We start from the raw sequence: 27,641 nt of genomic DNA on the forward strand, positions 1-27,641 counted from the left end.
GGATATAAACCTCGTAAACACTTATGCACCCAACATATGAGCACTTAAATATGTAAAGCAAATATTAATGGACATAAAGGGAGAGAGTGACATAAACACAGTCATAGTAGAGACTTTTAACACCCCGATGACTCCAATGGACAGATCTTCCAAACAGAAAATCAGTAAGAGGACCGTAGCCTTAAATGACACACTAGATCAAATGGACTTAACTGCGATCTACAGAGCATTTCACACCCAAACCATCAGAATATATATTCTTTTCAAGTGCACAAGGAACATTTTCTAGGACAGACCACATATAGACACAAAACAAGTATCAGTAAATTTAAGAAGGTTGAAATCATATCAAGCATCTTCTGTGACCATAACGCTATGAAACCAGAAATCAATCACAAGAAGAAAACTGAAAAAATATACAAAGATATGGAAGCTAAATAACATGTTATTGAGCAATGGATAGGCCAACAGTGAGATCAAGAAGAAATCACAGATACTCTGAAACAAATGAAAATGAAAACACAACAGCCCAAAATATGCAGGGACACAGGAAAAGCAGTCCCAAGAGGGAAATATATAGCATTTCAGGACTATATCAAGAAAAAAGAAAAGCTCAAATAAACAATCTAACTTTACAGTTGATGGGACTTGGGAAAACAAAAACAAACAAACAAACAAACAAGCCCAAAGTGAGCAGAAGGAAGGAGATAATAAAAATAAGAGCAGAAATAAATGAAAGAGTCTAAAAAAAAAGCAATATAAAAGATAATAAATCTAAGAGATGGTTCTTTGAAAAGATAAACAAGATCGACAAACCTTTAACCAGACTCATCAAGAGAGGACAACAAGAACAAGTGGGATTTATTCTGGGGATGCAAGGTTGGTACAACATTCACAAATCAAATAATGTGATTCACCACATAGTCAAAATGAAGAGTAAAAAACACACGACATGATCATACCGATAGATGCAGAAAAAGCATTGATAAAATCCAGTACCCAATTATGGTAACTCCCAGCAAAGTGGGAATAGAGGGAACATGTCTAAACATCATAAAGGCCATATTTGAAAAACCCACTGTCAGCATCATACTCAACAGGTAAAAACTTACAAGACTTCCCCTTAAGATTGGGAACAAAACAGGGATGTCACAGGGATGTCTGCTTTAACTTCTCCTATTCAACACTGTACTGGAAGTCCTAGCCAGAACAATTAGACAAGAAGAAGAAAAAAAGCTTTCAAATTGGAAAGGAAGATTAAAACCATCATTTTTCGCAGATGGTATGATACAGTACATACAGAACCCTAAAGAGTCCACCAAGAAACTACCAGAACTGACAAGTGAATTCAGGAAATTAGCAGGATACAAAGTTAATATTCAGAAATCAGTTGCATTTTTATATGCCAATAATGAACTATCAGAGAGTGAAATTAAGAAAATAATCCCATTCATAATTGCTTCAAAAAGAATAATAGACTTAGAAATAAATTTAACCAAGGATGGAAAGAACATGTACTCAGATAATTATAAGACACTGAACAAAAAAACTGAAGAAGACACAAAAAGTGGAAGCACATACTATGTTTATGGATAGGAAGAATTAACATCATTAAAAAGGCCCTTGCTGGTGCTGTTCAGTGGATTGAGCAAACAATCCGAATAGGCCAAACAAACAAATGAACAGCAAATTCTGGAAAGGATGTGGAGAAAAGGGAATCCTTGTGCACTATTGGTGGAAATGCAGATTGGTGCAGCCACTGTGGAAAGCAGTATGGAATTACCTCAGGAAAATTTAAATGTTACTACTACCTTATGACCCAGCAATTCTACTTCTGGGAATTTACCCCAAGAGACCCAAAACACTAATTCAAAAGAATATAAGCATCCATATAGTCATTGCAGTGTTATTGACAATAGCCAAGATTTGGAAGCAACCCAAGTGTCCATCAGTAGATGACTGGTTATGAAAGCTTTGTTACATTTACACAATGGAATACTCCTTGGCCTTTAAAAGAAGAAAATTTTACTGTTTGTGATAGAATGGATGGACCTGGAGAACATTGGGCTAAGTGAAATAAGCCAGTCAGAGAAAGACAAACAATATGATTTCACTTATTTGTGCAGTCTAATGAACAAACTGATGTAATGAGCAAAATAGAGATGGGCTCATAGAGAACAGGCTGACAGCTCTAGGGAACTAGGGGGTGGGATAGGAGGTTTGAGGGACCAAGCAAAAAAGAAAAAGGACTCATGGACATGTACAGCTATGTGGTGACTTCAGGGAGGGGGGCAGGGTATGTGGAGGTGGAAGAGGGTATAAAGGGGTTAAATGGTAATGGAAAAAATACAGTAAAATTCTATTTATTTGGAGATATCAGAATTAAAATAAATGCTGACATCTTAACGTATGGTAATATATTAATAATCTGTAAAGATATACTAATCTGATTAAAGACCAATTATCTGTGATGAAAATAAAAGAAGAAAAACTATCAAAGCTGAAACCTGGATGTAAAAAAAAAAAACTAGAAAAAATATGTACATGTGACTGAAATCTAAAAAGGGGGGTTTGGAGGAACAGATGCATAAAAACTATCTTGTGAAAATTCAATGAAGGCTCAATGATTGCCAAGCAGTATAAATTAAAAAAGTATCACACCAAATCACAATCAACCAATAAAAGCTACTGATAAATGGCAAATCTTTCCCAAACAAAAATAGACATATTACATATAGGTATCTTATAACAATAAAAATGACAGCTGAATTCTCATCAGACACAATGCAAACCAAAAGAAAATGGACACCTTTCTAAAAAATAAAAGAAAAGCTGGAAACTAAGAAATCCTATATCCAGTAAAAAATGTCTTTCAAAAGACATTATTAGGCAAAGAAAAGCTAACTGAGTTTATCGCAAGGAGATTTACACTTCAGGAAAGTATTTCAGAATGAAAGAAAAGGATTCCAAATGGACATTCACATCTACACAAAGGTATAAAGACCACCAAAAATGGTAACTATGTGAGTAAATGTGTGACATTCCCCTCTTGCTTTTAAATTTTTTAGAAGTATTTCAAGTACTGTAGGAGTAAATTATGACAACAATAGTACAATGGACAGGAAGGGAAAATGGAACTCTATTGTTCTAGGGTTCTTTTTTTTGTTTCATGTCTAATTTTTATTCTGAAATGTAAAGCTCTTCTGAATTACAGTTGACATACAATACTGTATTAGTTTCAGCTGCAGAACAGTGAGATTTAACCTTTATATACCTTACAAAGTGATCACCACAGAAAGTGCACTATCCATCCGTCACAATACGAAGTTAGTGATATTGATATTAATAATCCTTATGTTGTACTTTACACCCCCATGACTTATTTACAAGTTTCTACCTCCTAATCCCCTTTGCCTTTCCGCCCATACCTCCACCACCCAACCCTCTGGCAATTATCAGTTTTTCTGTATCTATGGGTCAATTTGTCCTGTTTAGTTTTTTAGATTCTACCCCTAAGTAAAATGATACAGTATTTGTCTTTCTCTGACTTAATTTCCTTAGCATAATACCCTCTAGGTCAATCCGTGTTGTTGCAAATGGCAATATTCGCTTCTTTTCTGGCTGTGCCACATCCTGGTGCGTTGTGTGCATGTGCACACACATCCACTCCATTACCCATTCATCTGGTGATGAATGCCGGGGCTGTTTCAATAACTTGGCTACTGTAAATAATGCTGCAGTAAACAGAGGTGCATGCAGCTTTTTGAATTGTTCCACTTCTGAGGGCTTACCTGAAGAAAACAATTGCTGGGTCCTTCTTTGTCTCTTGTTATATAGCCTCTGATTTAAAGTCTTTTTGTCTGATATAAGTATCGCTATCCCAGTTTCTCTGTTTTTTTTAATTTCCATTTACATGAAATATCTTTTCCATTTATTTATTTCCAGTCTCTGTGTGATTTTCAATCAGGAGTCTCATGGAGGCAATGTAGGCAGGATACGTACAGGTGTCCCTCTTTTTTTTTTTTTAAACCATTCAGTCATCCTGTTTCTGAAATGGAGCATTTAGGCAACTTCAATCGAAGTACTTATTGATAGGTATGTGCTTATTGCCATTTTAATTGTTTTCATACTACATCATTAGTGGTTGGTCTACTATCTTTACTATTTGTTTGACTTTACCAGTACATATTTTTTCATCTTATTTCTAGTTTTGGCCTTTTCCACTTAAAGAATCCCCTTTAACATTTCTTGTAATGCTGGTTTAGTGGTGATGTACTCCTTTAACTGTTGCTTGTCTGAGAAAATCTTGATCTCTCCTTCTATTCTGAATGATAACCTTGCTGGGTAGAGTATTCTTGGCTGTAGGTTTTTTTCTCTCATCATGTTGAATATATCATGTCACTCCCTTCTGGCCTACAAAGTTTCTGTTGAAAAGTCAGCTGACAGTCTTATGGGAATACACTTGTATGTAACTAGTTGTTTTTCTCTTGCTGCTTTTAAGATTCTCTCTTTAACTTTCAACAACTTAATTATAATGTGTCTTGGTGTGCATCTGTTTGGGTGATCTTGTTTGGGACTCTCTGTGGTTCCAGGATTTGGATGTCTGTTTCCTTTGCCAAGTTAGGAAAGTTTTCAGCCATTATTTCCTCAAATAGGTTTTCTGCCCCTTTCTTTCTCTCTTCTCCTTCTGGGACCCCTATGACTCGAATGTTAGTACACTTGATGTTGTCCCATAAGTCTCTTATGCTATCTTCATTCTTTTTAATTCTTTTTTTCTTTTTGATCTTCCAGCTGGGTGACTTCCACTATCCTGTTTTCCTGGTTGCTGATCCATTCTTCTGTGTCATCAGATTTGGTGTTGATTTCCTGCAATGGTATTTTCATTTCAGTTGTTCCGTTCTTCACTTCTGTTAGGTCCTTTCTTAGAATTTTTAGGTCTTTGTTCAAGTTGCTAAAGTTCTCACTGAGTTCATTCATTTGTCTGCACAGTTGAAAGAGCATCTTCATGACTGTTACTTTGAACTCTTCATCTAGTAGACAGCTGACCTCAGTTGCATGTAGTTCTGGGGTTTTGTCCTGTTTTTTTTGTTGTTGTTATTGTTTGGAACATATTCTTTTCTATCTTCATTTTGCCTGTTTATTTTTATGTATTGTATTAGGTAGTTAAGCAAAATCTCTTGGTCTTGAAAAAATGGCTTTATTTTCCCAAGGGGCCCTAATTGTTCTAGGGTTCTTACTCTATGTGTAAAGTGATATAGTTATTTGTAGACTATGATAAAGATGCCAATTTTCAATCTTAGAACAACCTCTAATAAATGCAAGGAGAAACAGCTGATGGGAGTAGGGGAGTAATAAAGTGTAAAGTGAGCCAAATATAGTGTGATGAAAGATGATTTGACTTTGAGTGGTGGGCAAACAATATACAGATCATGTACCACAGAAATGTACACTTGAAGCATGTATGACCATATTAACCAATGTCACCCCCCCCCCAATAAATGTAATTTAAAAGGTCAATAGGGAAAATTTAAAAAATACTCATTATATCCATAAGGTGGCAGTAAAGGGGAGAATGGAATAAAAAGGAAAATGTCAAGGTGAAATACTTAAACCCAACTATATTAATAATTACACTGAGTGTAAATGGTCTTAAATGCTCCAATTAAAAGGCAGAACTTGTCAGACTCAATTAAAAAAAGACCTAAATATATACTGCCATAAGAAATGAACTTTAACTGTAAAGACTCATAGATAAGGATGCAGAAAGATATACCATACACTCATCATAAGAAAGATGGAGTACTTACATTAATACCAGAAAATACATACTTTAGGACAAGGAATTAAACATAAAGAGGGACATTTCCTAATGATAAAAGTAATTTTAAGACTAAACTTAAAATTATAGTGAATACCATGTGTTGGGAAGAACAAAGAACACTTAAACTCTCATATGTTGTTGGCAGGAGTGGAAAAATAGTAGAAGTGCTTTGGAGAACATTTTGGTAATTTCTTATAATGTTAACATACACTTATCGTATCACTGGTACAATATTTTAGTCCTAGTTCTCTACTGAAGAGAAATATAAACATAAATATGTATCTGCTTTGCTCACAAGCAGCAAAAACAAGTCAAATGTCCACTCACAGGTGAATGGGTGAAGTGTGGTATATATAAGAGTGCAATTCAGCATAAAGAGGAATAGGTGATAAAAGCAACAACATGGATAAATACCAAAAACATGATCTTGAACCAAAAAAAAAGCCAGATACAAAAGAAACATTATATGATTCCATTCATATGAAACTCTAGAACAGGAAAAACTAATCTGTAGTGAGAGAAAACAGACCAATGGTCACCAGAGACAGAAGACGGGAGACTGGTTTTTAAGGGGCATGAAAAAGAGGATGAACTATTCTGGTTTATCTGTGACTATCCATGCAAATCCCTCCGTTCTGGGCACACTGGGATGTCTTGGTCATGCAGGCTGAACACAAACATTTTGGGGGTGATGGAAATGTTTTTTCTTTCAATCTTGACCAGGATGGTAGTTATATATGTTGGTCAAAACTAATTAAACTGTACATTTAAAGTGGCTATATTTTATTGCATATAAATTACATCTCTATGAAGTTAATTTAAAAAGGAAAACAACAGGCCATTATGTAATTTGTGATGCCTTTACTACATTAAACACAACCAGATATTTATCCTTATTTTAAGGCTGGCATTAAAAATATCAGTCTATCAAACCCTAAAATATATGACCTAAGGTGCAAAAGAATGTAAGAATGCAAAGGTAAGAAACAACTGAGAAACATTTAAAACATTTTTTTCAGCCTCTTACTCATTCAAAATATTTATTGAGTTTCTATCTTCAAGGAAGTCTGGGGCAGAGAGTTGTACATAAATCTGCTACAATGAAGTCAAAACCCAATACAACAAAATAAGTACAAATTGTGTGTGAGGTGAAAGTGTTACACTACACTGGAGTGAGGAAGGGATTCAAGAAAGGGTTCTGGAAGGAGAGGCAAGAGTTGATTTTATTTAAGGAATCTAGGAAGCAAATGAGTTAGAAGCACATTCTGCACACTAGGTTTGAAGCAGAAAACAGCAGGATGTAGATAACTGTTAACAGATGAGTAGTAACAGAGAATAAAAAATGGGTAACAGATGAATGGCAAACTTAAAGGCTGAAGAGGATTATAAACAGCAAAGATTCTGAATGCATCAATACCACAAACATAAGGCATTTAAACAGACTATCCTATTTCGACTTTTGAGTATACCTTTAGGTTTTACATTAGGTTTTTAAATTAAGTACAGAGTATATTCCTACCTGAATTACTCCAGCTGAATTATATAAATTTGGAGTCTTTGAAATAGTATATTTGTATCTCTTCGTAGTACAAACAAAAAAGGATGTTTGATGTGGACCTCGTCATTACACACACACACAAAATTTTAGGGTTCTCTTAAATTTTAAGAGATGGAAAACTAATTTTTTTCAAAACTCTTCAACTAAGGATATATTTAAAAAACCTTACTTCTGGATGTCATAAAACATCCTGAGTTCCTCCATGACATATAACATGGGCCCCCAAATCCCAGGGCCCCCCTACTGGCCTGCAAGCAAAGCTTGCCTGACCTCTGCCTCCTGTCTCTCCATCCCACCCGCCTCATCTGCAGCCTCTGTCCTCCCCAACCCGTTTGTCTGCCCCCCATTCCACAGTGGGGGAGCGAAGCTTATCTGAGCTCCAGTCTGTGGTGCCAAAAAGGTTGAGGACTGTCGACTTGTAGGAAATGAAACTACACAAATGTTTTATGTACTTTTCTGTAAGTATGATACCTCACACAATTAAAAAAAAAAAGGGCAGGGGTCTGTTAAAATCATCACACCATTGGCAACAGTGTATTTTCAATCATCTATCAGTGAGAGTAAGACCTTTCTACTCATTGCAAAAATAAAATAAATAAATAAACAAATGCACTTATTTTTTGGTCCACCATCCTAGATCATGGGGGTGGGAGGTGCTATGGGCAGAAAAACCAAAAGAATCAGAGATCAGCTTGCACACTCCTTTGGGGATGCTGTTCATCCCTTATGATTAAATTAATCATTTAATTTGTACCAGTCCCACTCACACTTGTTTTGACATTTTTTCTTCATTTAGTTACCAACTTACCAAGACACTGAATAATATCAAATCAGGAATTTACTTCTTAAAAGAAATAAAACAAAGCCAAGAATCTGACAAAAACTATGAAATAAATACAAGTATTTTTCTTTCACAGCCTTGCTTTTTTAATAGTTCAACACCAGAGGTCGCCAAACTTCAGCAACCCAACTACATGTAGCCAAAATTTAACCCTTAATCTAATCTAACTTAATCTAGGAACCCTAGGTTAAGGGTTCCTAGACGAGCTTCAGAAAGCCCAAGGATCATCTCACATTAAGTGCAAAATTCTGTTACGTGTCATTTTTCTGGAGGAGAGTCCACACTATGAATACATTTTCAAAGTACTCTATGATTCAAAAGCTATTAAAAGTTGCTTCTCTAGTCAGTAATGAACAGGGAAAAAATAAAATATAAACTAAGCAATCAAATATTTTGTGTATGCATTACACATGATACAGATTACAAGTAAAAAATCAGAACCACAGTGTGTAATGAGGTGTACACACATGTTCTGGGGAGTGAAAAGGTAGACGTTTAATATGCTGTCTTTGCAGCCTGTTAATAACACACAAACTCAGTAACATGACAGCATAGGAAATGCCACCCAGGTAACATGATTAAAATCCAAATGCATGTTAGCAAAGATACATCATCGATCTATCAAAAAACTTAGGAAAAAAGTATACTTATTAAACTCTGGTTTAAATAATATTTTAGATCTCTCTCTGAGACTATTTGAGAGTGAAAATGATAAGCTGGAAAAAGTGTAAGCACACAGATGCCGAACAAATCATAACATGGAAATAAGACAGCTGAAAATCTAAAATATTTGTCAAACAAAGATGGTGAAAATAAGGTTGAGCTGTTGAAAGCACAGAAATCCACCATTATAATCTTGATTAATTTAGATGAAGCACAGTAAAACTTAGTCCAAAGACATGTCAAACTAATTGTACAAGGGTGGGAAAAAGTAGCTTAATAATTATGAGTATATGTAACAAGTTTACTCTTGTATTTATCACTTATTTGCAGTACAACTGCAAACCTACTTTTACCAACCTCTGTATATATTCATTACGGTTAAGATTTAGGGGCTGTTTCTTTCAGTTTGTGGTCATTTTTTAAAAACACTAACATTTAGTAAGTATAACTTAATGGGTTCTGGATATCAAGTTGACAGTAAGGGTACTGTTTTCCCCAGATATACAAAACTCCATTCATAGAGGACACCAATTTAGTTAAAGATGAATCAGAAAGGGTTTTCCTACCATCAACCCCCCCGAAATGTGGTGGGTGGTAGTAATCATCATCCTCTTCCTAGGATTAATATAAGGATTAAATGTGGTAATGTATGTAAAATGCTTAGCCCTCTGCCTGGTACAGAGTAAGGTCTCACCAAGTGGCAGCTTTGTAATTAGCAGTCATTTCCCAGTATTAGAAAATGTAGACTTCTGAGGAGCCAGGTAATCACTGAATTCTTGGTTTAAATTATACTGCGAACTGCCATCAGTCAAATTGGAAGACCAAGAAAACAATTATTTAGACAAATATCTGTGGCAAAATGTGGGTCTCTCAACTTTTCTAACAAAAGATTCTGGCACAAAGCAGTTGAAAGCATGTAGTTTTTCACAGTTACCAATAATTGGAAAAAAAAAGCGTTTAAAAAAAAATCAGTATCACAGAACAGTAAAAAGTGAAAAATCCTCTCCTTCAGCTTTCCCTTGATCCCACTAATCTTCACTTGCTAAATCTTTCCCCCCCTTTTTTTCTATTGACAGGCTTCATAAGAAATGAAGTTTATCTACTTAGCTGTAATAACAATCAAAAGATTATTTGGATCTTGTTTACTTTCCAATTTCTTCAAGTTTCTGCTAGAGATAAGGTTTTACTAGCTCTTAGCCATGTAAGAGCTAGGTAAGTAACATCTAAATTGAGTAATTATTGCTGAGAAAATGGAACAATAGTTTAGAAAAGTTGTTTTTTAAGAAAAATTAAACTTTAATTGCCTTATAATAATTTTATTACAAATAATTTAAGTAGCTTATGTTTTGTCATATTTTTCTGAGAAACACATCTAAATTTAAAAAGCTAGTTACTCTTTCATCATGAAGCAATGGTCAAATTATTATTAAGCATAAGTAAATGTTCATGGACACATTAAAGCATATCTTTAGGAACATTAATGCATTTAAAACTTGAAATTCTACTAAATGGTTGGTTTCCCCAAACTTGAACTCTAGTCTGAAGCTTCTTACCTTTCCTCACTTGAAATTTATGTTAAAAAATTTGGAGAGGGAAAAGATACTATTAGTAAAACCTCCAGCATTCCCAGGCCTATAAGTTCCTAGAGATTGCTTCAACTTAAATTCATCTGTGGAATTTGGGGGGCATTTGTCACTTTTTTAAGTTAATAATCAAATCTTTGAGAGGCACTGAAATAATGTATCACTTTACTTTCAAGATAATCTCAGAATCAATGATATAATTCAGAATATAATTACGAAATAGAATACAGGCAGTCATTAGAAATCAGTCAAAATATACTTCATGTGAGAAATACAAATAATAATTTAGTAAAAAGTCTACAAAACAGATGGCATTTTCATTTAAACATATATATGCACAGAAAGCTATATAAAAATATTTACATAAGTTATTTTTCATGATGTGCCAGAACAGTAACTGCTTTTGTTCTTCACATGTTTTTTGTGTTTTCTGTCTTTTCTATTCAACATATAAAATTATAAAATATAAAATTATTTTAAAAGCAATTATCATTAAAAAATACACTTTCTCTAAGCAGTCAAAAGACTCTCTTTTCTAAATAATCCCATTGATGTGGCTGATGGCAAGGATGCCAAATGGGACAGTGCTATGTCACTAAACCCGTGTTTGTAAAATTCCTGGTAGAGGATCACCGGAAATCTTTAAATTTTTTTTTACCAGGTATCTGAAACCACATCAGGTAATTCTTGAGATTATTTTAATATGTTAAGAAAAAAATTAGGAAAAAATTCTTATCTTTTTAGAAGTCCCTAATAGAATTTCTCTTTGTACAAATGCTTTGAAATCCAAGTATTTTTTGCATATTCATAAACGATCAACATAGTGAAATGCTGATCTGATAGTCCTATGTATAAAATAAATCTCAGAAAATGAAGTGTTCATGCTTAAAAATGATCTTCGATGACTTTCAATGATGTTGTGCTTTATATTTTTATTCTAAATATTTTGTAAAAACCTTTTTAAAATAAACTGTGTTGGTAAGAGTTTTTAAAAAATATTTTATTTATTTACTTTTAGAGAGGGGTGGGGGGCTGAAAGAGAGGAAGAGAAACAGCAATGTGTGAATGCCCCTCGAGCACCCTCTACTGGGGGACCTGGCAGGCAACCCAGGCATGTGCACTGACTGGGAATAGAACTGGCGACCCTTTAGTTTGCAGTCTGGCACTCAATCCACTGAGCCACACCAGGGAGCAAAAACCTTCTTATTAGAGGGAAGAGAAGGAAGATATTAAAAACGTTAACTAGAATGAGATAAAGTTAACTCAGTTTATAAAACTGTGTTAGTCATGCTGTAAATATTGGAATTGGACATATGAGCCAATAAAACTTATGAACAACACATATAAAAAAATCACACTATGTTTCCTTATTAATTCCCAGATAATTCCAAATTCATGAGTGAACAATGGTCTAGCAGCTTAACCCAACTTAAATTTTTACTTAAAACTATTTCGGTACCTTTGGATATTAAAACATAAAATAAAACAAAGTCCCCCCTCAGAAAGTTTTTATAATAAGGCAAGTCTTCCACATATAAAATTCATTAAGTTTGCTATATGGTTGTTCATTTTTTTGCATAAACTCAATTCATAGAGAAGGGTATCTGTTTTAGTGGGGTGGGGGTAGTAGCTACCACCCCCAGATACTTCATAGGAATCCCCCATGAGGTTTTCAAAGGAGAAATGAAAAGAGAGCAGGAAAAAAACCCAGACTAACATGGATCCCCCAGTTACTCATACTATTATCTCAAAACAATTAAGAATTGAATTGGGGATATATGAGGCCACCTTTCATGGAAAATTCAAATCAATTCTTGAAGTCCTAATTAGAAGTAATGACAGTATGTTTAAAAAACAAGATGTCTAATAACATTTAACTCTGAAAACTAACTTGCACAATCTCTTTTCTGACTTACAACTTAAACCAAGAAAGCTAGAACAGTTAAATAAGAATTAGTTATGAATTTTCTCTCCATGAAACATCACAGATAATATTTAAAGAACAGATATACAGAATTAACAAGATTTAGAGCTATATTAAAGGCACATATACACACAACCCCTACAATGTTTACTGATCTCCATGCAACACACACACACACACACACACACACACACACACACACACTCTCCCTCTCTCTCTCTCTCTCTCTCTCTCTCTCTCTCTCCCTCCCTCTCTCCCCACAACACAATGTCTATTAACCTCAACGTCATGTATAGCTTCAGGTCACCAAATGGATGGTAAACCAGAATCGCATTTCATCTATCCTGGGGAGCCATGCTTAAGGACTGCAAAAGGGACCAAGAAGCCAGATATTCCAAAGTGTCCTGGGGTGCTAATTTCATCATCTCACATCACTTTTAAAATATTTATAGACAGTGACTTGTAACTATAGTAGGGTGATGACTACATTCCTTACATATAAATACATGACAAGAAAACAAATAAACAAAAAAGAGTGTTTTGTTTTAGAGTTGGCCTACTGTTACAAATTATCGTGAACAAACCTGGAACAAATAAACCTTAACTGAAAATAAAGTCTCAAATTACCAATAACCAACTGACAATTTCTACTAAAATTTATTAAATATAAGCACAAACCAGTATTAGCTAAAAAATTAAATTACAAGGACTGGACAAAAACTATTGAAAAGCTCTGGACATAAAGGTTTAATAGACAGGATGGCAAGCATGAGATGTCAATTTATCACAGATGGGCACTTAGCTTCCTGAGCAATCTCATTTGCATTATGTATTAATTGATTAAAATTAATGGTAATTCTTAACTTTAATAAATAGAGAAATAACAAGATTATAATAAGCTAAACATGTATGACAAAAGAATGGCAATATGCCCAGAGAATCACACTGGGAGTTCATCAAATGAAAGCCTGGGGAGAGAGGAAATGCTAAATGCACTAGAGCAGGGGTCAGGAAACTATGCCCCAATCTCTGTTTTTTTATAGGACCCATGAACTCAGAACTGACTTTACAGATAATCATTTGCAATCAATTTGATGTCAGTGAACACTAACTTTAATCCCAATTGAATGTCAGAGCCCCCAAAAGAACTCTATTCTACTAATTAGTAGAGTGTCTCACAAAAAATTATACTTAGTTATTATATTTTAAACTTCACCAATTGAAAAAAATCTGTGGAAATTTCTCTTTTGTTATATATCTCCATGATTTGCATTTTATCCCACAAAGCCCAAAATATTTATTGAGTCCTTTATAAAAAAAGTTGGCCAATTCTTGTATGAGAATATTAATTTTAATAATGGAGAATACACAGGATTTTAGGAAATAAAAATATCAAAATATTTGGTTTTAGACCTGACTGTAACTGGAAATCAGGAAGGAAGTAGATCTAACACAGTTTAAAGGTTCAATTTGAAATGAAAAGATGGTTATCCAAAAAAAAGACAAACAAAAAAAACAAAACAAAAAAAACAACAACAAAAACCCCACCCAAAAACACAAAAAAACCCACCCAAAAACAAAAACCCCAAAAAAGAAAAAAAAAAAAAAGACCGCAAAAACCATAGTGGTTTCAGGTGCAAACCATAAGAAATTATATGAACAGCAAAGAAGATTCTTGAATATACACTGATCTTTTCAACTACACTTGCATACACTGGTATCTAATAAAAATGTCTTATCAAAAGTAACATTTTTATAGATTGAAGTACAAAGATTTTAAAGTAATTTAAACACAGTCCTATGTACAACTGGTAAAAACTACCAAGGAGTAATGGCTCTATACAATAGAAGTAAATTCAAGTTGTGCAGACACAGAACAGACTACATCCCAACGTAGCAATCAAATGGCTGGAAGCATTCAAGAAAACACTGGAAAACCATCTTTTAGGAATGCAACTAAGAAGGTGCATGCATTGCATGAAGAATACTAGACTATATAACCTCTAACAAGATTTTTAATTTTTCACTTCTATGAAACATTTGGAAAATCAAGAATAAAGTTCACCTGGCTGGTATGGCTTCGTGGATTGAATGCTGGCCTATGAACCAAAGGGTTGCTGGTTCAATTCCCAGTCAGGGCACATGCCTGGGCTGCAGACCAGGTCTCCAGTAGGGGGCATATGAGAGGCAACCACACACTGATGTTTCTCTCCCTCACTTTCTGCACCCCCCAAAAATAAATAAATAAAATCTTAAAAAAAAAAAAAAAGTCCAAAAGATACTAGGTGTTGCTGCTTTGGCCAAACTATAACCTTAGAATGAACCAATCTAGTGGTCTAAATATACAGATTTTAGAATTTTTTGGAAGAGGTAGGGAATTCTATAAGAGATCAAATACTAAGACCTCTTAGAAATTACACTTAAAATCACAATTATAATCTCACACCTAGCTGTTCTTAAGAGACAATATTAATTCCAAGATAATATTTTGAATCTGGTGTTGTTAATAAAAGTATCAAAAGAGAATTAATAACTAAAACTATATTAAACCTATGAGTCAAAGTTTTGCTTCTTTTAGTGGTTTACTCATACATGTAGATTTTACTCATCCATTTTACAAGTATTTATATATTGAATAAATACAAGTATCTCCCACATGCTCAGCAATGTACTAGAAGCAGAGAGTACATAGAAAAAGAGAGACAGAGTTTATGTTTTTATTCATTTTATGTACATTTTAGTGATCATATTGCTTTTAGTTATTCAAATAACTGATATATCCCTTTTTTACATCAGATACATAAAAAATGGCTTTTCTAGGATCATAAAAACAGAAGAGTAACTCAATTAGAACTTAAAAGGCCATGTTCTTACACTTCCTCTATAACTGAATTTGATATGTGATCTTGGCTCATTTTCTCCATTTTTAAAGTTTTTCATGGGTATGTGTATGATAATAACAAAATTCCTTCCAGTTCAAAATTCCAATTGAACCTCACCTTGATTATTTCCACCAATTGATCCACACCACTATCCCCTGGAAATATTGGTTGTCCTAGCAACAGCTCAGCCAGCACACAGCCTGCAGACCATACATCTGAAAAGAAAACAAATGCTTATTAATATGTGTAGCTTAAGTTGAGTTAAAAAATATTTGTATACATTTTCTAATTTTACTTTGATCACAGAATAAGTATCACAAGAAAAAGACTGCACAATCTAGGAAAGGGAAAGAAATCAAACGATTCCTAATGAATTTTAGTTTTTTAAAAATCATCACCCAAGGATATATTTTTATTGATTTTGGTGTGAGGAGGTTGGGGCGACAAAGGGGAAGAGGGAGAGACAAGAGAGAAAGACTGAATGGTTGTCTCCCGTATATGCCCCAACCAGGGATTGAACTGGCAACCTAGGTGTGTGCCCTGACTGGGAATCGAACCCACAACCTTTTGGTATATAGGATGATGCTCCAACCAACTGAGCCAACCAACCAGAGAGGACTCTAATGCATTTTATTTTTAATTTTAAAAAATGTTTATTGATTCTAGAGAGGAAGGAGGTGAGGGGGAAAGAGAAGAAGAGGGAGGAGAGGGAGAAAGCCATCCACTGGTTGCCTACCATATGTGCCCCAATGAGGGATCAAACCCCCCAGTCTTTTGGTATGTGAGGCAACACTCCAACCAACTGAGCCACACCGGCTAGGGCAGCCCTAACACACTTTAAAATTAAGTGTTAAACTTACTAAAGAGGAATCAAAGCCAATAATAATACTCCAATAAAAGGTAAAGTCTATTTATTACCAAATATCAAGTGTTCAAGTTTTCAACAATCAAGACAGGGAATTACAGTAGCAAAACATAGGCATGATTTACTCCTTACCATACTTAAAAATAAGGCAAAGTAACACAATCTCATCATATTAGCACAGTAGCAACAATTTAGGATTCAATGTCTTACACAGTTTTAAGCCAATGCAAATTCTGAGAAAAAAATTTTGTAACTTTAAACGGTTGACTTCTATGTTGTAATATTGACAGAAAAAAATGTGCGTAACTATATTACCATTTTTAATGTAAAGACAGAAGACTATACTTCATTTCACAACTGTTAAAACTGCAATTAATAAAATAATAAACAATTTAAAGCACAGATTCTGGCTTATCCCGAAGAGTCCTGGTTTAAATCTATTGCCCTGGAATAATTACTGATAACATTTACTTTCTCTTTTAAAAGTATTACGAAATGGGAAGATGAATTACATGGTCACTGTATTTATAGCCCACCATTAATTCTACCTGCAAGGAAAAGTTAATTTTCAGTTTCTGGATGTCTGAGATTGCTGGATTTTGTATGAACTGACAATCAAGTGCTTTATAGAGATGAACAGAAATCACTGCTGGGCTTTCCCATCTACCAGTAGAGTAGGGAAGAAGAACAATAAAATGGCATGGGGACAACAAATAATTTAAGAGGTCTGATAGGCTGTGAAGAGAAATTGGAATCCCTACTCCAGTGACTACTTTTTACTAAGCAAGAAAAATAACACAAAATTCATTTAAGAACTTAAAGGTGATTTTATATAGTTCCAAGTAATGACAGCCAAGACACTTATTTTGCAAACAGATCAAAAAAGCCTTCCTTGATATATCAGGTAATTGTTAAATGCAGCAAATACGAAAACCCGCTACAAAATCTTCACTTTACTCAAAACCTATAGTAATCTAACTCTTAAAAACATTAGAAAAATGTATCTCCTTATTAATATAAATGTTTTATTTTGATCTAGGTTTAAAAATGTCCTTTACCTAGCTTAATTAGATAAAAGGTAATATGCTCTCACTTCTTTCCCCTATAATACAGAATAATTCATCTCAGAAAACAAGGCTAAAAATTTGCAGGGTAATAATTAATTACACTTTCATTTAAAAATGAGTAATTATGGGAAACACTTTATTAGGTAAGATTCAAAGAGTACTATTGCTTAGTGGTTGCCACAGAAGAGTAAATCAAAAGATTCAGGTGACAATTATACTAGTGATCTTCAATACATTTTAACTCAGGCAAATTATTAAAACCAAGAAATCTGTCATTCACTTTTTGGCAGACACCAAAATCTCTCCTGTTCTTACTTCATAGGACAAATGAATGATGTTCTCCAAACAGAATGAAACAGAACTAAACAGAAGACACAAGAAAATAAGTGCTTTAGCACACTGAATTTTCTGGTTGTTTGGAGTTTAAGCCAAAATAGTATTTTGTTTCATACTTTATTTAATTCACGGTAAAAGCAACATTTCAAAACCATCTGGTTTAACAAACTTACTTCACATGTAAGGAAATTAAGGCACAATAAAGTTCAGTGATTTGTCCAAGGTATAGCTACTGAATAGTAAAGGTAGGCCTGGATCTCAATTTCAACTCCCAATCAAGATACAACTGACTTGACTGACTATCTATCATTATAGAATAACTAACTGTTTCTTCAAGGGTCTGTAAGCTCCATTTCTTATCTTAACCAAGTTATTTGTCTCAGTCCACCATTTCTTAGTAAGACACTATGATCAGAGCCCTAAGTCTTAGAGCTATGGTTTTATCCAAATATGACAATAATCTAGCCAGAACTAACTAGCTACTCTTTCACTTCAAACATCATTAAAATATTTCTAAAATGTAACTGTATTAGTACACTTCTAAAAACCTTTGTTTTTGTCTGTTTACGGATATTCCAGAGTGTTAAGAGGCAAGTGTCCCAAGTATGAAAAGGGAGGCCCAATGTACACTTGTTAGGGTTTAAAAGGCCCGAGAATTAAATCAGTGGCATATGGTGAGTCCTAAGTGAGAAGTGAGAATAAGTCAGAAGTGAGAATCTGGCTTTAGCCATGCAAGAAGGGCACTAGAAAACAGGTACTCAAAACATCTAGAGAATTGGTTTCTAATAAAGGAACAGGCTATACTATCTTTTCTGTGAGAAGATTCCAAAAAACTGGTAGGCACATGGACATGTACAGAAGTAATACACTCTTCCAAGGTTCAAAGGTTTATATAAACATTCCTTAATCCACAGGTGGCAAACACAAGGCCCACGGGCCAAATCCCACCCCCTACCTTGTTTTATCTGGCTAGGCACCTTGTTTCTACTCAGTGGCAATGCCGAGCTCTCGTTTAACTGTTAAGGAGTAGTTACATTTATACAGTTCTAAAATTACATTCGGCCCTCTGAAGGCAACTGCGAGGCTGACATGGCCCCCAGTGAAAATGAGTTGACACCCCTGCCTTAATGTGTCAGATGATGTGGTCACAACTTTTTAAAGAAGCTATTCTCACCTGTAAGTGGAACCTAAGCAACAAAACAAACAAGCAAGCAAAATATAACCACCAGAGACAGTGAAATCAAGAACAAACTGACAGTAACCAAAAAGGAGGTGGAAGGGAATAATGGGTGGAAAAGGGGGAAAGGTTTTCAGGAACATGTATGAAGGACACATGGACAAAATCAAAGAGGAGTGGGATCAAGGGTGGAAGGTAGGGATGGCTGGGGTGGAGGGGAATGGTGGAGGGAAAAATGGAGACAACTGTTTAACAACAGTAAATAATCAAATTTAAAAAAATAAATGAAACTGGAAATAAAAAAAAGAAGCTAATTGCATTTACTCAGATACAACTCATCCCAGTATCCTGTATGCAGATGATCAGTAGCATATATCTGAATATAAAGCAGCTGGAAAATCCAATGACATCTCCAAAGATAAAGAAAGGGCTGAAACTTGCTCTTAGGGAGAGTCAAGTTAACAAATATCACAAAGAGCATACTAACTTACATTTCTATAGTCCTTTCACTAACATTTTATTTAATCTGCACAGCCACTCAGAAACGCAGGCAGAACTGTTAGTAATATCCACTTTACATACAGCATAGCTAAGTAGCAATAAACCCGGAATTCATCTAGTTTTGTTCCAACCAAATATCCTTTTTTGTTATCTCTAATGTGTCCCTTAACATGGCATATAACACAGCCATGATGAAACTTTGAGCACTACACACACCATACAAACACAATTATACTCTCTGTCCTTCAGTGCCACAGCTCTCAAGTTTGGTCTACAGAGTCCTACCCCCTCTGGACCTTTTTAGAGTTCCTGAAGGGCGAAGTCTACTTTCATATGAATACTAGTATGTTACCTGCCTTTCACTGTGTTCACATTTGCACCGGTGGTGCAAAAGAAATGGTGGGTAAAACTGCTGCCCCCTTGGCATTTTGTCCTTTGGCATTATAAAATTGGTAGTGTATTTCTGTTTAGTGGTCTTTGTTAATATCAGAGAATTTCTACTTATATCAAAAGATAAAGATCATCCAAGTTCTGGTTTTTCTTAGTTTTCTGTTACTGAGGTTTGGGTTTTTTGTTGTTTGCTTGGTATTGCATGCTTTTGTTTCTGTTTTTGGATTAAGGAATTATCTTCAAAAACAATTTATAACACTAAAGTAATTTTGACTTCCACCTGCACCTAGCCTAAAGTTGCACCTCCTTTCTTAACTTCCTGTTCATGTCTAGCTTATCATATTCTATGTTTACTCCTACTACCAGGCAAAAATGGGGTAGAAGACGAAGTCAGTTACTGAAGCAAAGTGTCTCTATTTAACCCTTTCCATCACTAAAGAGCTTTCATAAAGACTTCTAAAAAGTCAGAATATTTTTAAAGATCTGAATTAAAATTAAATAACTAATTGAGACAGCATAGTAGGAATGTCAACAATATAGTCATCCCAGTATTCTTCTTCATAAACTCAATGAATGCAAATCCCACAACTGTTGATAAAGCTCAGAAGTGAGTACTTCAGGGCAATTTTTAAAAAAAGAAAAGGAAGGTATATTTAGGATTTACTTAAAAGTTTAAGTTAAAAACAGACGTAATCATAAAGAAATCATGCAGTCATAAAGAAATAAATTTATTATTTATTTGAAAAATCCAAGAAACCTAATAATAGAATAGTAAATATATTTTAAATTCTAAAAGGTAAAATTTAAAATACTGTACCCATTTTTGCATATCAATTTCTAAGAAAAAACATTCTAAGGTATACCCATCTTTATAATATTTAAGTGAAAGTACAGATTAGTAATACTAAACTACTAAAAAGAAGATTCAATTAACAGTTACAAGTCATTATATTCAGATTCAGTACTCACCTATACTAGAGGTATAATCAGTGGCTCCAAAGATCAACTCTGGTGCCCTATAGTACCGAGAACAGATATACGAAACATTGGGTTCTCCTCGGACCAGCTGCTTTGCACTAACAAAAACAAAGAACAGAAAAATTTAAAACTAAATCTAAACCTTCAAAGAACCTAAACTGCTCACAAAATTAAATGCCTGTCTAAGATTCATATAATTCCATTTATGCAACATATGAAAAAGAAAATATGAATCATAACTATCTCTGAAAAAAGAAACAATTTTAGCATGACATTAATTTTAAAAATAACAGTAATTTTTAAAGACTTCATCTGTCAACTATTACCTAAGGAAAAGAGATAAAAAGTCATAGAAGGATATATGTTGAATTTCTTCTGATCCTCTCTGTTCCCTAAACTCCACCTCTAAAATACAAAGAAAGGGCAGAAAAGTAAGAGGTAGTTCTCACCAAAAAGTGCAGTAATAGGATATAATGTAAAAATTAATACTTTTTACCTAATTTTTTTTAAGGGTAAGAAACTGGCCACTCTTCCAAAATTTGAATTTTGACTCGAAATATTCCCAAGAGTTATAGACCCAATCTACTTTTCTACCATTTTAGTCAATTTACAAACTAACTGAATATCTAATACCCGATAAAAAAGAAAGGCTCACTCCTTTAGGGCAGAGATTATTCAAAGCTTATAAATTCTAACTGTTGTCCTGAGTTTAATTACACTCTCTTAATCCAACTTTCCTTCTAAAACTTTGTGCAATGTACAATATTTTAAACATTAAATTTAGTTTCTTTTGAGATATCCCCCAAGATAACTTAAAGACACACTGAAATAAACTATTGTAGAAGCTAACTACTTTAGCATACAATAATTACAAAGACAAATACAGGAAATGAATACAAACAAAATTAAAGTGACCAACAAGAAAAGGTAAGAAAATTTTGAGGCAAAGGTACAGGAAAATCAGAGTAGGGATAGATGAAAGTGGTCACAAAGGTTTCGAAGTTTGGGCTTTCTTTTTCCTTCATTTATTTCTGGTCAATGATAACTCTGACCTTAACCTATTCTTCCTTCATCACACGTTTTGGAGGTTGAAGGCAGTATATTTTTTGACATTCTCCACAAGTACTGACACATAGCAACCATTTTATAAATTAATAAATATTATAATACCTGGTTTTAGGCTGCATGAAAATTATAACACTTTTCAGCATTAACTGCTAAGACCTTTCCACCTTATGGAGAACTTTTTTTAAACTAACAAGACAGATTCTAGTTATATAGTCAGAAATTTACTAGAAGATAAAGAAGACAATACTGGAAACTCCATAGCCTATAGATTTTTTTAATCCTCATTGGAGGACATGCTTATTGATTTTAGAGAGGGGGGAAGTGGGGAAGAGAAACACTAATGTGAGAGTAACACTAATTGGTTGCTTCTTGCATGCACCCTGCCCAGGGATGGAACCGAAACCTAGGTATATACACTAACCAGGATTAAACCCGTGACCTTTTGGTTTACAGGATGATGTAGCTTGTAGATTTCTTCACTACTTGGTGGAATTACCTTCCTTCTCTTCAGGAAGGCTGGCTATAACTTCCTGCCCTTTGAGGGTAAGAGCATCTAATACAGTAGTAGTCCTTTTTGTCTTAAGAAAGTCCAATTAGCCGTTCACCTAGTTCCAGGCCCTATTTTATCTAGTAAAGAATTAATCAACAAAACAAACAAGCAAGCAAAATACAACCAGAGACAGTGAGATTAAGAACTGACAGTAACCAGAAGGGAGGAGGGAGGGGGTGAAGGAGGAAAAAGGGGGAGGGGGTTTTAGGACATCTATAAAGGACATATGGACAACACCAAAGGGGGGTAGGATAGAGGGTGGGAGGTGGGAATGGCTGGGGTGGGGGGGAATGGAGGAGGAAATAGAAACAACTGTACTTGAACAAAAATAAAAAAACAACAACAAGAATTACTAATAAGAGAGTCATACTGTTTTGTTCAAGTCATCATCAACCTGGCACTAAGGATCTAAAGGATATCCCAAACTCTACTTGTCCAAACCAACTGTTAAAAACAAAAAGCCAACCTTTAAATCACAGCTATTAAAAATGAGGTTATTACCATACAAGTGAAATCCCTATCCTAAATATATTAAAACAAAGTAACTTCTATATACCAATGTAATGAATGATAGCAACAGTGTTGACACTACCACAGAGAGGATAACCTCTATTAAACTTGATGATCCATAGTCTGTTTACGGTCCCTACCAATCAGTCACTCTCAGGAGGGAAGAAACTGCATAAAAATACAACACGATTTGGGCAGTTTGTCCTACAGATAATTAATAGTAGTGCTTTGTTTCAACTATCAAATTAGTTTTGATGTAATATCCTACACCCTTTCTCATAGTTGAAAGGATAGAGTTACAGCCTCCAAGATGAACTGGATCCTATAATAGGTATCTGAAATTAGGAAACTGTAAAAAAGGAATGATCTAAAAAAGGACATTCTTATAAGGCTAAGAATTAACTCATGGCAGAGCAGATGTGTTTGCTGAGACTCTCTGAAAAGACGGCCTGTGTAAAATATATCCTGTATTAAACTGAGGGTTGATATAAAAACACTACAATGAAGTGGGAAGACAGGCATAAGCAGGTGTGGGTCATTATCTATAAAGAACTTAGTTAAAAAGTAAAAATTTGTGACAATGAAAAAAACTGGAGAGATTTCTGTGGAGATGTCTTAGGGACTGAGAGGGATGCGGTTACTCTAGATGATTACACCGGAGAGGAGGTAGAAAATTAATTGCCTGAATTACATGGGGATATAGGTTTGACTTCACATTGAAAGGTTAGATTGGAGAGGCACAGGATGCTGAACATTATGGAGATTGGAAAGGATGAAGTCTTATTATACAGTATATTACACCAAGGAATGAGTTTAAGAAAACAGAAAGTACACTGAAATTGCAGGAAAGAATAGAAAATAAGAGACTAAATTATAGGAAAAGGAAGAAAATACAGCTACTATACCTTTTACCTCATCTCTATCCTAAGGTTAACTATGAATTTAAAATGATATACAGTAATGTATAATAATTAATATTTTTAAAAAATTAGTTCTTACTGAAAAAAGTATATATACACATAATAAAAATTCAAACAATACAAAAGTGCAAGCAGTAAAAAAGTTTTCTAACTAGACTATACTCCCAGTTTCCCTTCCAGGGCCAATCAATGTCATGGAATTATTATATATCATTCTAGAACTAAGCCATGTATATACCTGTATACATATGACTACACTCTATGTTTTTAAAACACAAAAGGAAATGTATATATGTTTTTGATTTTGCTTCTTAAATTTAGAATTTTAGATCATTCCTTTTCAATTCAGAGAGATACCTCATGCCATAATTTATTTGGTCATTTTCCTACTAACAGACATTTATTTATAAACAATGCTATGATAAAAATTATTCTACATATACTATTTTATAAACGTGTATTTCTAAGGGAATAATTCCCAGGAGTTAAGTTGCTGGATGAAAGACTATATATATTTATAATTCTGACAAAATTTACCAAAACTACCCTCTCAAGAAGTTGCACTATTTTATATTCCCTGAATGATGACTACAGTATTTTTAGGCTGTCATTATAAAAGAAACATATTTTTAAAAAAGCATATGGGTGAAAGGGTAAGGTAGGAGAGGAGGGAAGGAAGAAAAAGAGAGAGCTAGCTTACCTTCCAAAGTCACAGAGTTTTAAGACAGCTGTATCAGGGTCCAACAAGAGGTTCTGTGGTTTAATATCCCGATGGCAGATTCCAAAGGAATGAATATAGGCTAAACTTCGAAACAGCTGATACATATATAACTGTAATAAACAGTAAAAATTAATTGAATACTTTCTATCCCCCAAAATCAAAATCCTTAAGCTGGAAATAAAGTAACATTTTCAGAACAGAATAGGTGAAATGCTGGGGATTATCAGCATTCAATCTTCCTTTATTAAGTCTTATGTCATTTCTATACTAATTAGCTAATTAGTTTCAATTGTGTATTATATTTACACCATCCTTTAATAACTTAAAAAGGATGTTTTGTAATGTGCCTTGAAATTTTTTACTTTACTAACACTGTACAACAAACCTGCTAACGTTTTTCCCCAGATAAAAAGCCCAGAGGTCTTCCAAATCATGTGACTAATAAGTAACAAAGTATACACTGAAAGACAAGTATTCAGTTTAAGTTATCATTCTTTAAAAGTATTTGCAGTTTCATCTTCAGAATAACAATTTTCTTAGATATTAGTCCCAAGGGTTACTGAGACAGGCATGGAAAAATTCTACATGAACTGAGAAAATCTATAATCAATGATCAATCAAGGTATCAGTAACCCTGTTAATAGAATCATTACACTCATACACTTCAAAAATAGACTTTAAAGTGCCATTTAAAAACAGATCCTAGCAACTACTGACATCAACTTAAAAGAATATTTCAATTGTACTGGGAGAAAAGCAACAAGAACAAGTTCTGCATGGCAGAAAGAACGAGACTCTTGATTGGGGAGAAGAGGGACTTTTATGAAGAAAGTGAGTATAGTTGACTCTTGAACAATATGGGTTTGAACTGCATAGGCCCACTTATACGTGGATTTCTTCAACAATATATTGGACAATCTTTTGGAGATTTCCTTACTACTGTGAAGCAATCACATCGATTACAATAGGCTACCATAAAGCTATCACACAGCTGCATCTTTGTTATCAATGCATGAATTGTTGTAACTATAAATACACTGAATTTCTTTTTCACATTATATTTTCAATTTTTATGTCTAGTGTTAGTAATATACATAATACTTAATGTTTTGGATCATACAAGATAATAATGATATAGGTACTGAAAGATGATTTATCAGATGATAAATCTTAAACTTACAGTCAATAAATACAGTAGAGTACTGTAATTTATTTTCCTTATACTTTTCTTACTAATATTTTCTTTTCTCTAGCTTTGTTGAAAGAACACAGTATATAAAACATATAACATACAAAATATGTATTAACTATTTATGTTATCAGTAAGGCTTCCAGTCAACAGTAGGCTATTAGTAGTTAAGTTCTGGTGGGGGGAGGGGGGCTGTGTGTGTGTGTGTGTGTGTGTGTGTGTGTGTCAAAAGTTAGAGGTAAATTTTTATCTCTGGTTGGGGGGGGGGTCACTGTCACCTTTTACCTCGCATTAAAGGGTCAACTGTATATCTTAAATCTTCTGTTTACTCCAGGGTCCATGTTCTGGTTCACTTTAAATTTTTTCTGACCACTCACCTTCTGACCTCTACCCCAAAGTTATATACACCATGCAAAGACTTTCTGAAACAATTCAAACCAAAGATACTACTGGCTTGGTAAAAACCAAAACCAAAACCAAAAAAGACAATTAATGGTCAGATAAAGCATTGTCATCAGGCATCATATTTAGAGGTTAATATTAAGGCTTAGTTAAAGTTAACATGAAATCTACTTTCCTTCACACAGGAATGATGAAAAACAGAGACAGTTGAATTTCAGTACATCCTTAACATTATACTGCACTGAAGCTGAAACAGTTTAAGCCTTCTTTAAAAGGAAGCATGATATAAAATGTATATTAAGTCTTCATTTGGTCAGTATTTTGCCACCGAAGTTAGAATTAAGGAATTCAGGTATCCATGTAACTTTCTAAAAGCTTCGTAATTCTAATATTGTACTATTGTTCACAGAGTCGATCTCCAAGTCCTAAAGCTTACTCTCAGAGTTCTAAGAGTTTAATTCTCTGCCACTAAGAAAATAAGCCCCCATAAGAAACTGAATTCATAGACATTAATTTACTAAAGGAGAGACTTTATTAACCTGTATCAACACACTGATGTCTAAATCAGCAAGAATCAGTTAGAAAAAAATGTTTTCTTTGCTAAAAATGTTTAAGAGGCTTGCTATACTAGAAAGACAGCAATAACAATAACAAGAAAAAACAACTGATTATTTGACATGCACTATTCTAAGTGCTTTGCAAGTACTATTTCATTTAATCCTATGTAATAGGTACTATTATTATTTCCATTTTACATATAAAATAACTGAGGCACATAGGTTATGCCATCTGTCCAATAACACATACTCAATATTGTGGTGGTTTGGGTAAGTATGCCTCTTTTAATTATTATTTCCTTGTTTTGTCATGTTCTTACTCTATCAACTAAAGGTGCAAAAATATTAAATATTAAATAGCTTGATCACTAAGTAAAAGACTAGAACGATAAAGTCTTAAAGGTCAGATATTTAGCACATTTTGAAATCTGAGATCTATTTAACATGTACGTGTCACACTGAGTATTTCAACTTTTGTTTAATTACTGCAGTCTCTCTGTGAGATCCACATTTATACTATTTTTATGAGATAATTGAGGCCCAATTAACAGTTTGAACACAATTTAAACCCAGTTACAGAGTTATCAAATCTAACTCAAGTCCAATGCCCCCCCCCATGCTACTAAACCTGTTTAAAACAAATAATGGACTAAGAATTTTGTTCCTGATTCACAAAAACACATCCAGTCCTGTTATGTACATAGACCCTGTTGTTAAATATGTCTTTTCAATTAAAAAAGAAAATTCAAGATCACAACGATGATTTGCCAGGCATCTGTTTTAGAACTGTATTTAAAAACCCACTTGATTATGAAAGATGTTCATCAGAAAAGCAAAGGTGCTCAAAAGCTTAACTTATATATGACTATCATTAACTACAAAGTGACCAGTACTATAAAAGGGGTGAAGAAGTTTGAAGCAATAAACTCAGAGAACATACACAACTTCCCCAGAAAACAGGGAAGTCAGAGTCACAAAAAACTGCAGTTGCATTTTGATACCATGTATGTCATATAAGTTCTTATTAGATGGTGAGGTCCATGAAAGCAAAAGTTACATGTACTTATCAATTTTATTTTCATCTCCTAATCTAAGATTTTTCACAAAAAAATACTTTAATAAAACTATATAGAATAAG

At 34.1% G+C, this 27,641-nt stretch overlaps 1 protein-coding gene across 3 annotated transcripts in view; it reads right to left on the reverse strand.

Annotated features, from left to right (window-relative positions):
* GSK3B (glycogen synthase kinase 3 beta) overlaps positions 1-27,641 on the reverse strand; it is a 225,783-nt gene that overhangs the window by 56,753 nt on the left and 141,389 nt on the right. For all 3 annotated transcript variants that reach the window (XM_028504613.2, XM_028504612.2, XM_036018141.1), the window contains 3 exons: positions 24,335-24,465; positions 20,578-20,684; positions 15,390-15,487 (listed from right to left, as the gene is read on the reverse strand). In XM_028504613.2, the coding sequence (XP_028360414.1) occupies positions 15,390-15,487; positions 20,578-20,684; positions 24,335-24,465 (336 nt within the window). The remainder of the gene's footprint in view (positions 1-15,389; positions 15,488-20,577; positions 20,685-24,334; positions 24,466-27,641) is intronic.

This window comes from Phyllostomus discolor, chromosome 2 (genome assembly GCF_004126475.2).
Source record: "Phyllostomus discolor isolate MPI-MPIP mPhyDis1 chromosome 2, mPhyDis1.pri.v3, whole genome shotgun sequence".
Taxonomy (NCBI): domain Eukaryota; kingdom Metazoa; phylum Chordata; class Mammalia; order Chiroptera; family Phyllostomidae; genus Phyllostomus; species Phyllostomus discolor.